Source organism: Tursiops truncatus, chromosome 2 (genome assembly GCF_011762595.2).
Source record: "Tursiops truncatus isolate mTurTru1 chromosome 2, mTurTru1.mat.Y, whole genome shotgun sequence".
Taxonomy (NCBI): Eukaryota; Metazoa; Chordata; class Mammalia; order Artiodactyla; family Delphinidae; genus Tursiops; species Tursiops truncatus.
In genome coordinates, this window is record NC_047035.1 from 165,189,321 (window position 1) to 165,202,858 (window position 13,538).

Consider the following 13,538-nt stretch of genomic DNA (forward strand, 5'->3'; position numbering starts at 1 on the left):
GTCTGATAAACTTGGGATCTCCCATGGGTATTTACTAACCTGCTTTCGTGAGTGGAATTTCTTACTTATTTTCCTCTTTGGCAATGCACTGCTTAATGGCAGACAGGCCGCCAAGAATACACGTATAACTGAAAATGCTCTGCAGCTCAGAGGTTTAGCGTTCTCAGCTGTGCCTGAAAACACTGGGAAAGTCATTCCGGGTGGATGCATATCTCTTCTCACTGTTTGAGATTTCTTCTTTCCACACTATTAGAACAAAGAGATCATGCTATTAATGCTTAATTTTTCCCCCCATTGGTTTGACAACCATTAACTCTCCAGACTGCACGACTTACATCCAAGAAACCCAGTATTGTGACACAACCGTCCATTTTAAACTAAAGAAAATGCATGGAATTCTGAAGTCAGAAGCTTGCGATTGTGAAATGACTCTCAATGGGTTTTTTTACGGCACTAAGAGTTATATTCCAAAGGCAAAACGCAAGACCAAAAAGTTGTGTATGAACAAAATTACCCTTGAAAGTCCTCTTGATTGCCATGAAGTTCAGGATACAGATACAGCATCTCTCGTGAAGTCCAGCATATCAGTTATTTTGTTCTAGTGAAAGAACAGACCGCCATGACTTTTTCTGTTGGGTACCAGGTAAAGTAGTGGGCTTGTACTTAAAAGCCACAGTGTCTGAAAGTGCTGTTTGTAGCCCAGGAATCATCACCATTGCTCATACTACAAGAGGCCCATGGGACTGAGACCCCCCATGAAGAATGGGGTCCCTTTTCTGTCTCAGGCTGGGACTAGACACCTGCTGATGGCAGTCCAGGTGTCCACACTGTTCTAACTCTTCTCCCTTCTCTCTTTTATTGTCTTGAACTACCAAGTAGGTATAACTGAATTCACATGCCAGTGCGTGTGTGATGGCCGTCCTTAGCAGAGGTCACTCTGTGGTGGTGATTTGACAATGTGTTGGGAATACTGGGAATAGTTCCTTGGCACTGCCATTGTCTGACGTACAGAAATGGGAGCCAGTTTCAAACGCTACGTGAATTGTGTGTAGCCCCGGAGAGCCCTGAACAGAGAGGTGTAGTGTCTGTGCATAATATCAAAATTGGGAAGAGTTTTTATTTAGGTCTTGAGATAACCGAGTTGTTAGGGGTATTTGTTTTCCTGCTTGATCCTGTAAAAGCCCCCAGGTTCCTATGACATTGAGTTGAGGAGCCTCTACCCTCAAGGAAGACACTGATGTCAAGCACACTTTATCGTGTTCGTAAGAGACATTCGCTTTGTGTTGCTCTTGGGCTTTACAACAAGTTTTACTCCAGACACACAACGAACATCTCCATCGTTTACACCAAAGTCAGCCAGCAGCCTCCCAGCTGCGGGGAGGAACACAGCTCAGAAGTGGCCTAGGGTCCCCCTGGTGCAGAGGTCAAATAGTAAAAGAAGGGCAGAAAGGCTCAAACACACAAAGATGCACAAAGAGAATTATTTCCAAGCTTTTCCATTTTCCACGAGGCCTCTGCTGGTCTGTCCAGTGTCTTTTCAGTAAGGTCATCGGGTTAATACTAAACTCTGTCCATCAAATCTTGAGCTCAGTGGGAATTTGCAGGCTCAGTAGCTTCCCCAAGCCAGGTTGGGGTGAACTTTGGAGGCCTGCTAAGTGGAGCTTTTATAACCCTCAGATGATCATTCACCTAGACAAACCAGTCTGAAAGTCAACATAAGCTTTAACAAACAATTCTCTTGTTTTACAGAGAGAGGATGCAAGCCATGGAGAAACAGATTGCCAGTTTAACTGGCCTTGTTCAGTCTGCGCTTTTTAAAGGGCCCCTTACAAGTAATAGCAAAGATGCATCTAGGTAAAAAAAAACAAAAAAAAAAACCAATTCAAAGTAATTCAATCTGTTTCTCTTTAATGATTAAGATCATTCATTCATTCCAATCGTTTTCTTGTAATCATTTCAAGGCTGAAAATACCCGCATCTCTATGAATCATGGTTTGTTTGCTTGTCTATTTCTGGTAATTCTTTGGCCCAAGAAGGGTAAATGGGCTTCCCAGTGCATGTGGCTTCATGGACCACTGTGCAGTGCCTGCCGCCACCATCCACATGTATCCACATCCTCCGTCATCTGAGGGCCATGAGCGTGCCTCAGCTGCACACCTGGGAAGCCTTTTCCATCCCGGCCAGTAGTGGTGCTGACGCTGAAATACCTTCATTGCTTAATACCCTCACTAGCTGCTGCTGATTGCTTAGAATAGTGAATGGAAGGGGGGTGGGGAAACACATTTGGGAAACCGGATCGCTGACTCTCTTTTTCTTTCCTTCAGCGAGAAAATGATGAAAACCACAGCCAGTAAGAACCACACAGATGGTGCAGGTGAGTGTCCTCCAGACCTGCAGGAGGCCTGGACGGTGCCTTTGATGAGCCTGGTTTGCTTCCAGACGTATTAACCTCTCCCCAAGTCACCTATCTGATGCAACGTCAGAGGCTCTGGGGTAACTCCCTGCACCACCCCTTCCCTGCTTAATGCTGAAATTCCAGATGAGTCATTAATTTGCAGGGGGCGGTCTTTAGTCCTCTCCCTTCAGTCTTCATTCATTTATTCACTTCCTCATTCATTTATTCATTTATGAGGCCATATATCCAACAAATGCTTATATGCCTGATACTGGACCAGGGCGGTGGACATCACTAGGACAAGGCTCCCTGCTCCCTAATCCGATGCAGAAAGTGGATCTGGGACAGGTCATTATATGTGTGCTGAGTGTTAAGAAAAAGTGCAGGATAAATGTTTACCCAACAGAGCTGGCCTCAAGCAAGGCCGCTTCCCTGAGGAAGTAAAACAAACTGAGGCCGAAAGGATGAGGACAGAAGGAAAGAGCCATTCAAGTAGAGAGCAAAGCATGTACAGATGTTGTGGTGAGGAATTTAGACACTATTCTAAGTGCAGAGGGAAGGCAGTGGAAGGTTCTACAGCGGGGAAGGGCCTCAGCCCAGCTGCAGGATGTGACCGGATGAGAAAGGGGCACGAGCTGATAGAGTGCCCCCATGGGTCAGGGCAGGAGAAAGAGGCGTGCTTGGACCAAGGCCTGCTTTCAAATGCCAGCATCCCCTCAAAGAGGCCCCAGTTATAGCCCCTGTGCCCTTTACTAGTATCCAGGTATATTTGATGTCCATCTTATCCTGCAGACTCAAGGTGGGCCTCTCTCAAGAATATGAAGTCTTCCCTTCCCTTGGGTTAGAAATAGAAATCGTCACCAGGGACATGCTTGGCTACTGAATTACTCAGAAAGCATGTGGCAAGTTGGGTGAAACCCCTGATTTGGAGGAAGCCCCACAGAGTGTAGTGCCACACGGTAGAATGGACAGAACTGGGGACTTCAGTTGAGACGTCTATTGGTCCTGGTTCCGCTCCAGCCAAGTTCAGGCCCTTCAGCCGTAAAGCCAGCAGGGCTGCTCTTCCAGCATTCCAAGTCCTCATGGGATTGGTTGGTTTACTTAGAAATCAGTCAGTGACCTTGGTGGCAGCCAGAGAATCGTTTCATGGAAATTGCTGAGCTTGTCTTCATAGCAACTGCCAGGTTGCTTTGGAGATATTTATTCATCTATTTTCTGATCTATTATGAACCTACAGAAAAAAAGGCACTTACTGAACTCGTAGAAACAGCAGAAGGGTGGTTGCCAGGGGTGGGGGACATGGGAGATGTTGGTCAAAAAGTACCAATTTCCAGTTAGAAGATGAATAAGTTCTAAGGTACAGCATGGTGATTGTAGATAACAGCGTTGAACTATATACTCGAAAGTTGCCAGGAGAATAGGTCTTAAATGTTCTCACCCCAAGAAAGCCATGGTAATTATGTGACAGGATGGGCGAGTTAGATGATAATCATGTGGCAATGTGTAAGTGTATCCAATCAACACATTGTACACCTTAAAGTTGTACAGTGTTACATGTCAGTTATAACTAATAAAGTTGGGGGGTTGGGAGGGGGCAGCTACCAAACACTAAAACATTTCACTCCTCTGGATTCTATTCTAGAAATTATTCATATCCAATACCATTGTTCTAATCGATATGTACGTGCTGTTTTGTATTCTTCTTTATTCCTTTTCCCTTTTGGTAAAATAATAATTAATAGTAATAATAGGAAGCATTTAGTGAAGTTTCCTATGTACCGGGCACTGTTGTAAGTGCTTTTCTAAGCTGAACTTGTTACCCCCTGACGCAGCCTCGTGGGACAGGTACACTCATGATTCCCATGTTCCAGATGACGACACTGAACACACATCCACACACACATGACACACATCAGCGCGCTCCACCAAGCATGACGTGCTATCTCATGACATCACGATACCTCATCCTTTTGTGTTAAGGTGCCCCAGTCCCTTTACAGATATCTCATGACATCACGATACCTCATCCTTTTGTGTTAAGGTGCCCCAGTCCCTTTAAAGAAATGTAGGTTGCTTCATTTCTTCGTTTTGAAAGAGTTTGCAAATGTCTTTTTTGAAGCATGGGGGAAGGAGCAGGTGTCATTTCTTTGGGATGCATTTCCCGGAGTGGAGTTAATAAAGCCAAAGGGACAAACAGCTCAGTGGCCCTGGTGGCACATGCCAGTGCTCTCTTCTGAAAGGCTGGGCCAATTTTCGGTGCCGCTGGCAACACGCACGTGGGTTTGCTGCCCTGCGTCTCTGCTGAGGTTGGTCTTTCTCATTCTCATCTGTCGGCTACATGTGGTCCACAGGGCTTTCGTTGCCATAGCAGCCTTGTACGGCGTGCAAAATACGTCCTTCCAGAATCCTACGAAGTTAGCGACGAGGAGTATTATCCCTGTTCTGTAGACAAGTACACGGAATTATGTAGTAAGTCAAGGAAGCTCATTTGGCCAAGGGTACATGAAAAAGGGAAACCCAGACTTGCTGTTACTTTAGGAATATTTGGTTGACCGTGGGTATAAGAGAACAGAAGGAACTTCCCATTTCACAGTCATAGCCTGTGTTTTATAGTGTATTATATCATTTAAACACATAACCCTGTAAAGAAGATGTTAACTATGGAGCTAGTAAGATTCGCAGCCAGTCTGGCCAACCCAAACCCATTAAATTCCCATCAAATGTGTACTTAATAAGATTTATATTAAGATATACCTGACTGAAGTAAGTTACCTAAGAGCGGACTTGGTAGGAGGAAGAAGAGGCTGTTGCCTGGAGAGGGTGAGGTGCAGGGAAGGGAGGTTCTGAGGATAAACTGCCTGACTCTCCTCCCTAGACTAGAATGTGACCACCCCACATGCGGGTTCGGAGAGTGGGTCCCAGGTCCCGTGACTAGTCTGAAGCAGAACTCATTTACCACTCGGGGTCCGCACCCACCAGATCAGCTCCATCCATAGATTTTGGGGCACCTGCCTATAGCTCTCAGCCTGTCACCACTGCCACCTGCTGCCACTCCAGGTGGGGCTCCTCCCCCTCACTCTGCTTAGAGAAATAATCACAGCCAGGGCTTCCCTGGTGGCACAGGGCTAAGAATCCGCCTGCCAGTGCAGGGGACCCCGGGTTCGAGCCCTGGTCCAGGAAGATCCCACATGCCGCAGAGCAGCTAAGCCCGTGCACCACAACTACTGAGCCTGTGCCCTAGAGCCCGCGAGCCACAACTACTGAGCCTGCGTGCCACAACTACTGAGGCCCACGTGCCTAGAGACCATGCCCCGCAACAAGAGAAGCCACTGCAGTGAGAAGCCCGTACACCGCAACGAAGAGTAGCCTCCACTCACCGCAACTAGAGAAAGCCCACGTGCAGCAACGAAGACCCAACACAGCCAAAAATAAACTAAATTTTTTAAAAAATTAAAAAAAAATAATCACAGCCAATCACAGTGGGGTCCTTCTGTGCCAGACACCAGGCGGAGCAGTTTATGTGTTAATTCCATCATCCTGCACAATCACCCTTACAACCATTTTACAGATGAGGAAACTGAGGGAGAGAGAGAGAGGTTAAGTCAGTTGCCCAAGGTCACACAACTAGGAAGTGGATGCTGAGAATGACTTCCAGGTTTCTGGTTTAAATACTTGAGTGAATAATAGTGCCATTGGCTAAAATGAGTTCAAAACAGATTTGGGGGAAATAAGTAGAAATAATAAATTCAACCGGCTTGTGGAAAAGTCCTGTAGCAGCATGAAGGTATGGGGACGGGGCTGTAAAGAGAATCGTGTGCTGGAGGCAAAGGTGTGGAGGACGTTGGCGGGTGGCATTGTGGAAGTGACCTCCCCTGAAGTCATGTCCAGTGAGAGAAGAAGCAGGCTAGGATTCAGAAGGTTGGCCGAGGAAGAAATTAGGAAAGAGGCTGGCCAAGATGGGCTGTGGAGAGGGAAGAAGACGAGGGAAAGGAAAGTTTCAGTTACTGAGAAGGAAAGGACTGACTGACGAAGCCCAGCATCACATCAGGGTGCCATGATGGCAACGCAGCGTCTGTTGGATTGACAGCTGACCACTGGCCACCTTCTAAAGGGCCAGTGCAGTGAATGATGGAGTTGGAAACCGGACTCAGTGGATTAAGAGGTTGTAGATGAGGAAATTTTATACATGAGCATAGGTTCCATAAAGAAACTCGGTTGTGAAAGACATATTTTAAACCCGTTATCGGTACTCAATTCTCGCAGATGGTGCGTAAACTTGAGCCCCTCCTCCACGGAGGATGTCGGCAAGGTGCGACGGTGACCTCAGAATACACGAGGAGAAGCACGATCGTTGAAGGAATATGTGCCTTCATTTGGCTGAGGAATTAGCAGGACGGTTCTCATTCCCGAACAGGAGTAGCTGGTAGCGCAGTGTCATTTTTGTTGGAGAAACACCTTGAGGGTGTCATCGTTTGTACAGATGAAGTTGTGTGGTGAGGGTAGGTGGGTGTGCGTGCACGCGTGCGTGCGTGCACACACACACCTGTGCCTGAGAATGTGGAGTGATGATAAAGTAACCTGAGTCTTAAAGGAAGACTTCCAGTTCATTGTCATCCCCTCAGAATACTTGTTCTGGAAGGTGCTGTGTTAACTCGGACAGGCTGCTGTTACTGGAAATGTTACTGGATGTTCTTGCACTGAGGACCTTCACAGTTAGGGAACCCTCTTTGGAATAACTACAGAGATGGCAAATCCTGCTCTTTCGAGGGTGACGTTGAACTGGGGGATGGTCAGAAGTCGGTCAGAGTCATGACTGGTGATGACGCAAGTGGCCAGTTGGGCTCATAAAGATAACAAAAAGCTCACCGTCTGGTCTGCTGGGTCTCCTTTGTAAATCCTTCAAATGCTTTCCCATGTGTTCCCCCGACTCTCCAAGGGGGCCACGAGAGCTGGGAGACCAGTTCTGTTGGGACGGGCGCCCAGGGGTGAGGAATTTGGTGCTCCGTCAGCTCTCCGTTGGCACTGCTGAGGCCACGCAAGTCAGAGGACGGTTTCGAGGCACTTCCTTGCTCACTGGCGCACCGTCCGTAGCCGTGGCAGCAGCTTGCGGGGCTGTGCAACCTGGGGAAGGACAGGTTTCCACGGCTGTTGAGCCTAGATGGAAAGAGAGGCTGCTGTGCTCTAAGCTCTCCAGGTCCACAGAGCAGCGAGAGGTTCTGCCGTGCAAGGCCGGCCTGAACTAAGCAAACCTTCCACTTTGTCCCTTACAGGAAAGAGAGCTGAACAGCCCCTTCAGGTGTGAGTGAGTTGTGTGTGTCTGTGTGTTGTGAATTCCTTGGCTTCTCTCTACTTGAAGCTCTTCTACAGTAATTGCATTGTCCTAAAAAGGAACTAGCCTCTCCTTTTGATTCCCACACCTCGCCGATCCTGTGAGCGCTACCTGGGATCCTTTGGGGGACATTTTTAAAACAGACTTGGTGAAATCAGGCCCTTCCCAGATGGACTTAGGAACTACATGAGGATGATTTAAGTTGCACTCGGGGAGCAGAGGTTTATGGCAGCAACAAAACTGTTGAGGAAGAGTTTCTCTCTGCTGCCTTTTTTTTTGATTCTTCTCCTCAAGAATATTCGCGTCATGCCTGATTTTCTCACTAAAGGAGGTGTACGCAGAGGTCCTGCTTCCTTGGGGCTGGAAACCCGAAGGGAGTACCCAGTTCCTATTAGTTTCCCCTTGGTGATCGGCCAGATCTCTGCCCAGAACTAAGTGGGTGTTCTTGGGATACATCTGCCTATAGGGAATAGTCACAGGAAGCAGCCTGTGTTAGGGCCCAGAGTTTTAAGTTATTTTTTCTATTATAAAATTATAGGGAATTCCCTGGTGGTCTAGTGGTTAAGACTCCGTGCTACCACTGCAGGCGGCATGGGTTTGATCCCTGGTCTGGGAAATAAGATCCCACAAGCCATGCGGTGCAGCCCCCCGCCAAAAAAGTTATAGATACTCGCTATGCAAATTTTAAAATACAAAAAGTGGTGATATCAAAAATAGAAAACTCACAGAATACCACCAGCTAAAGTTACTGTTAACACTTTGTTATATGTACATCTGTCTTTTTTCTGTGCAAACCCGTGTGTTTAAAGAAGACACATGGATAGATAGACAGCTAGGTTCCTTAATACGGCATCATGTTGTACATACCGCTCTGTGATCTCCCTTCCTATAGCACCAAACTTCTAGAACATGACTTCTACAGAGTACACCCTATAACATTGCATGCACGTTCCTTAATTTATTTAAATTCGATTCCCTCTTTTTGCCCTTTAGAGAACCAGTGTCATTTTTTACGATTCTTTTCATCATGAAGGAAATGGGCATTTGCAGAGTTCCCGGTAGTCTGTTGGGATGGGACTTGAAGCTTAGACTTTCCTTCCTGGCATTCTCAGGGACTCTGCTGCTCTTTTCTCCTAGGAACTCCCCAGGTTTCCGGCGGGAAGCCTCTTGGCGCCCTGGAGTCCTCGGGGCCACCCAGCCAGCTCCCGCCTGCTGCCACCTCCGCCGCCCACATGAGCCTGCTCGACATGAAGAGGAGTGTGGCCGAACTCAGGCTCCAGCTGCAGCAGATGCGACAGCTCCAGGTACAGACCATGTTCCCTGTGGATGGTGTCCGCTGACTGAATGGCCCACAGTCAGCTTCCTCCTCCTCCCATCGGCCTCCTTCCACATCCCTGGCCCCACGGCACCTTCTCGGGGTTCTTTCCACCATCCTTTCTAGGGATGACTGAGGACCAGGTGCAGGCGCCGTTCCGCAGTGGTCTCCTCTCCCACGCACATAATCTTGGTCTAGAACCTTCCACTGCAGTGGTGGTCTGTAGCCTCTTGTCTAAGCTGGGTATGCTTCTACACACGAAAAAAGCATTAAGCCTGTGCTTTTTGGAGGAGAGCTGAAAGCAGAAGAGCCCGTGGAGCGTTCTAAAGCCAGTTACGACTTCCTGCTTCACAGTGTTTAGCTCTTCCCCACTGAGCATGTGCAAAGGTGCTGCGGGCAGCTCAGGTGTTTTGCAAGGAGCTATGATGTGTTTAGAAATAGGAGTTCAGACCGGAGGGTGAATTCCTAAGGAAGAGGAGCCATCATGGATGGCTTGAGAAGAACATCTGCATTTTATTTGGGTAGGTGTGTGCGCCGCGATATTCTCCTGACTCGCTCCCATTGTTAGGAATCTATGCACTACACAGGAAGCAAAGGGCAGGGGGAAATGACCCTTCGTGTCACGGGTCTTGGTGAACAAATCCCATAAGTCTGACGAGGCAGGGCGGTGAGGACCTGGGAGGAGGGTGTACCTTTGTGAGATCATCTGTCTGCGCCACGGATGAGTCTCCCGTCTCTCTGCCCTTGGTGGCAGGTTGATGAATGTGCACGTGGTGCTGGCTTAGGCTATACCCAGGCATCCTCCTGGACTCCGAGAAGCTCCCAGTGCAAACGTTAGTACAAGGCACCCGTAGCCAGGAGCAGCCACACAGCCGTGGTGCCCTCCGTGGGTTGCAGGCTCCTGTGCTGGTGCGTCCGGGAAGGAAAGGGCTTCAGAGCACAGCTGCTCTCTCCCTTCAGCTCGCCGATGCACGAGTCCTGCATTTTCCACAGCCTGAGTAAAGCTTAGAAGATGATTTCCCCTTGCCCTCTACCTACTGGAGAACAAACAGGAGGGGAAGGTAGCTTGAGAGCCTGCCTTGAGGTCCCATCACCGAGCAGGCTGCTCATGCTTAGGTCTCCAAAGGCTACTCTGCCTCTCAGGCAACGTCCCAGACTCTTGGACAGCCCATGCAAATTCACTTAAATCCTCTTCTGAATCGTGTCACCGGGGAAGTTCCCCATCCTTTACGTTCGCTTCTCCTTGCTTTGTGATTTTAAAGACACTTTGCAGTGAAATGAAGTGTACAGGTTGGGCTGAGGGTGTGTGCAGGGTGCCAAAATCCAGTGCCCACCGTGTCTGGCGTTAACTTGAGTGGACGAGGGACAGTGACAAGTTGGCCTCTCTAAAGGACAGTTGCCACTCAGCTCCAGGCAGCTCTTGACCTGGTAGAATGAGAGTCCATTGTTTCTAGATGTTTCAGTATTTCAAGGGAATCTGGAGGTTTTATATAAAATACCTGTACTCATTCTAAAAATGTTGGAAGGTAATTTAAAAATCAGTTCTTTCCTACTCTGCAGGCCAGAGAGGGTCTGTGGGCTCCCAGGTTCTTACCTGGAGGTTGTGGAGGTTAAGCCCCCATCTTGCGCTGCATCTGCCTTTTAGTGCCACCTGCTGGTCATTTGGAAATTGTGCACTCCTGGTTGGACCTTCACAAGAAAAAAACTCCTAAATGTGTCGTGTGTATGGTAGTTCCTACTGCTTTCAAAGGTGAGCATCTGCTGGTTTGGGGCACAGGGGGAATTGCCCTGAGGTGTGGCGAATTTGATACCTAGGCCGTGATGTGTGAGGCTGCAGCATCACCCTGCTGGTGGCCGGCAGTGTTTGGTCCTCTGGCCAGGAGGGAGGGCTCTCCCACTTGCCGCTCCTTGTAACCCATGAACTGGGGAGGCTCAGTTGCAAAATCACAGCTTCTCAAACAAAGAGGTTCTCTAGTCAAGTCCGGGACACTGTCTTAACCACGCAGTTTTCTTTATTGCCCCAGAGCTGCTCAGCTTTCCTGGTTTCTGGGTAAAGGACACCGAGCAGGTGTGCTCTTGAGCTGAGACGTTGGTACAGTTCTAAAGCACAGGCACGTGGGGGAAGAGAAGCACTTTGTTTCCTAACCTGGATGCTCCTATTTCTACCTCGGTCTTGGCATCCTCCGTGCCCCCATCAGCTTTAAGGGGAGTCTATTTGAGACAAAACCAGTTTAGAATAATTAAGCTATCTCAGCGCCAGTCCCCCCTCTGCACATGTATTATACACCAAAAGTAAAGTGCAACCCCCCAAAATGATTATAAGCCCAATAATGGAGCTATGATTAGAGAGCTCCGAAACTCCAGAACAGTCTCAAAAGAACAAAAATTGAATTAGAAATTCAAATGTTCTTTGAACTGTGTTATAAAATAGTGAAAATGAATGAAATCTGTTTGTGCTTGGCAGCCGGCTCCAGTAATTAGATAATTAAATCAATGGGGAAATCCTAGACTGTCAAGCATAGTCTATTTGAGCATTTCATTTGCAGAACTGATGGATTATTCTCCAAAGCAGAAATTTGATGCAGGCATTGTGGGGCGTATAGATTTAAATAGGGCAAAGAGAATGTTGAGGGAGGTGAAGGAGCCTGAGAAAATGATGCAAAAAAACGTGAAAACTTCGCTCCTGTCTTCCTGCTCACCAGTCTCGCGTGAGTTACCAGTCTCAGAGAACGGTTCTTAATCCTGGCTACACATTAGAATCACCTGAGGCCTTTCACAGAAATATTGATACCCAAACACCCCTGCCAGAGTCTGACTTCATTGGTATGGGTCAAAGGCCAAGCACTGGTGGTTCTAGAACGTTCCAGGGTGAGAACTACTGCTCTCAGATAGTATGAGCTCTCAGTCCATTGAGATGCCTTTTGGAAATTGAGATCTCAGCCAGCTATCACAAGGGGTGAGGCAGAAACACCCTGTAAGCATGAAAAACACACCCAGTGGCTTCAAAGCCCCGATTCTAAACAATGCGCCTCATTCCCAGTGGCTAATCAGACGTATTCTCTGCTCAGTCATAAACGATAAGAGCTATATGGAACTTTTACATTGTGATGGTCCCACTCCCAGGTAGGGGCTGCACCTGCAGTTAGCTGGCAACAACGGAAAAAGAGACAGGGGAAGGTCTGGCACCTAATAAATGTGCCCTTCAAAAGATGATTGTCTATTACCTTTTCTGGTATGATGTAGAAAAAAAACAAAAGTGATGAGCTACATCTTTTTCCCAAAATGCCACCATACTTGGCTTTTACTAAGGTCGTCCAGTATCCACAGAAGTGGCTGCAGTTCTGCCCCCCTTTGTGCGCTTGAGGGGAGAGAGAAATTTCTGGAAGAGCGGGTTCAAGTTCCTCGGGGGTGCAGATGAGACTTGGCCTCCTTCTCCAGTTCCCACAATTTTTTTCTTTGTCCCTTATCTCTTCCTTGTGCTTCCCGATAAACTGAAAATTAGATTATTCTGAACTTGGTGTTCCATTTTTAAGACTACTGAGAATTTACTGTGTGTTCCCAAGAGAGGGAAGAGGTAAGACATCAACATAAAAAAGAAACATAGCAGGACACAGAGGCATTGTACTTGAAATGATATAATTCAGCAGTTATCTTAAGGTGTCTTTTCATAAGATAGCGACTCATAAAAATGTGCCAGAGTCTCATTTATCTTCTGACATTGAAAATAACGGTCATGGGAATGTGTGTCCCTGAGAAAAGCACTCGAGAGGTTGGCCCGTGCTGAGCAGGCCTGTTTCTCCCCACCAGGCAGAAATAATCAACGGAACTAGCACAGGAGTTGACAATCAGGCTGCCATACAATGTATCAAGCCCTAGACAGACCTGCACACAGAGGCTGTCTAAGACGGGGCAACATCTCCCAGATAACACGTGCTTGTGAAAAGGCATCCGATACCTGGTTCCCTACAGCCTGGGGAGCTAAGCTGGGTGGTCAGGAGTCATTCTGGGGTCTGGCTGTTAGGAAGCTTCCTGACCTGTTGTACAGCCACTGTTTACTGTCACTGCTGGACAGCAAAATCAGTTCAATTAAACGACACTGTTGGCAAGACCGACGGTCTTAAATTTTACCTGAGAAATCAAATGAGTATGTGAGGTACGTGTCCATTTTGAGGTGGGTGGAATTAGGTTTAGGCAGTTTCCCAGCTTCTCAGTGAAGCTGATATGGATAACTTGTTTGGTCCACTTAAATTTTTAAAAGCGAAGAGCGTTACTTCCGTCTGAGTATTTTTGTAAAAACGTCAAGGCACAGAATAAACTGAAGTTTCCAGAGATGAAGGGATAACTACAGCTGTGCTTGCCTTCCTACTGTTGACATCTAGAACACTGAAAAATAAGTAGATGTGTGAAACGACTCTATTCAGACATTGGACAACAGACAACACAGGAGTGTGATCCTTAGGAGAACTGAAGGAAAGGAGGTGAAACCTGTAACTTCCTCA

At 47.5% G+C, this 13,538-nt stretch overlaps 1 protein-coding gene across 11 annotated transcripts in view; it reads left to right on the forward strand.

Moving 5' to 3' along the window:
* Positions 1–13,538, forward strand: part of KIAA1217 (KIAA1217 ortholog) — a 327,363-nt gene that overhangs the window by 273,227 nt on the left and 40,598 nt on the right. For 8 of the 11 annotated variants that reach the window (XM_073801649.1, XM_019933399.3, XM_019933402.3 and 5 more), the window contains 3 exons: positions 1,750–1,854; positions 2,325–2,374; positions 8,862–9,028. In XM_073801649.1, the coding sequence (XP_073657750.1) occupies positions 1,750–1,854; positions 2,325–2,374; positions 8,862–9,028 (322 nt within the window). The remainder of the gene's footprint in view (positions 1–1,749; positions 1,855–2,324; positions 2,375–8,861; positions 9,029–13,538) is intronic. The other 3 variants (XM_019933420.3, XM_019933421.3, XM_019933404.2) reach the window with 1 other exon arrangement.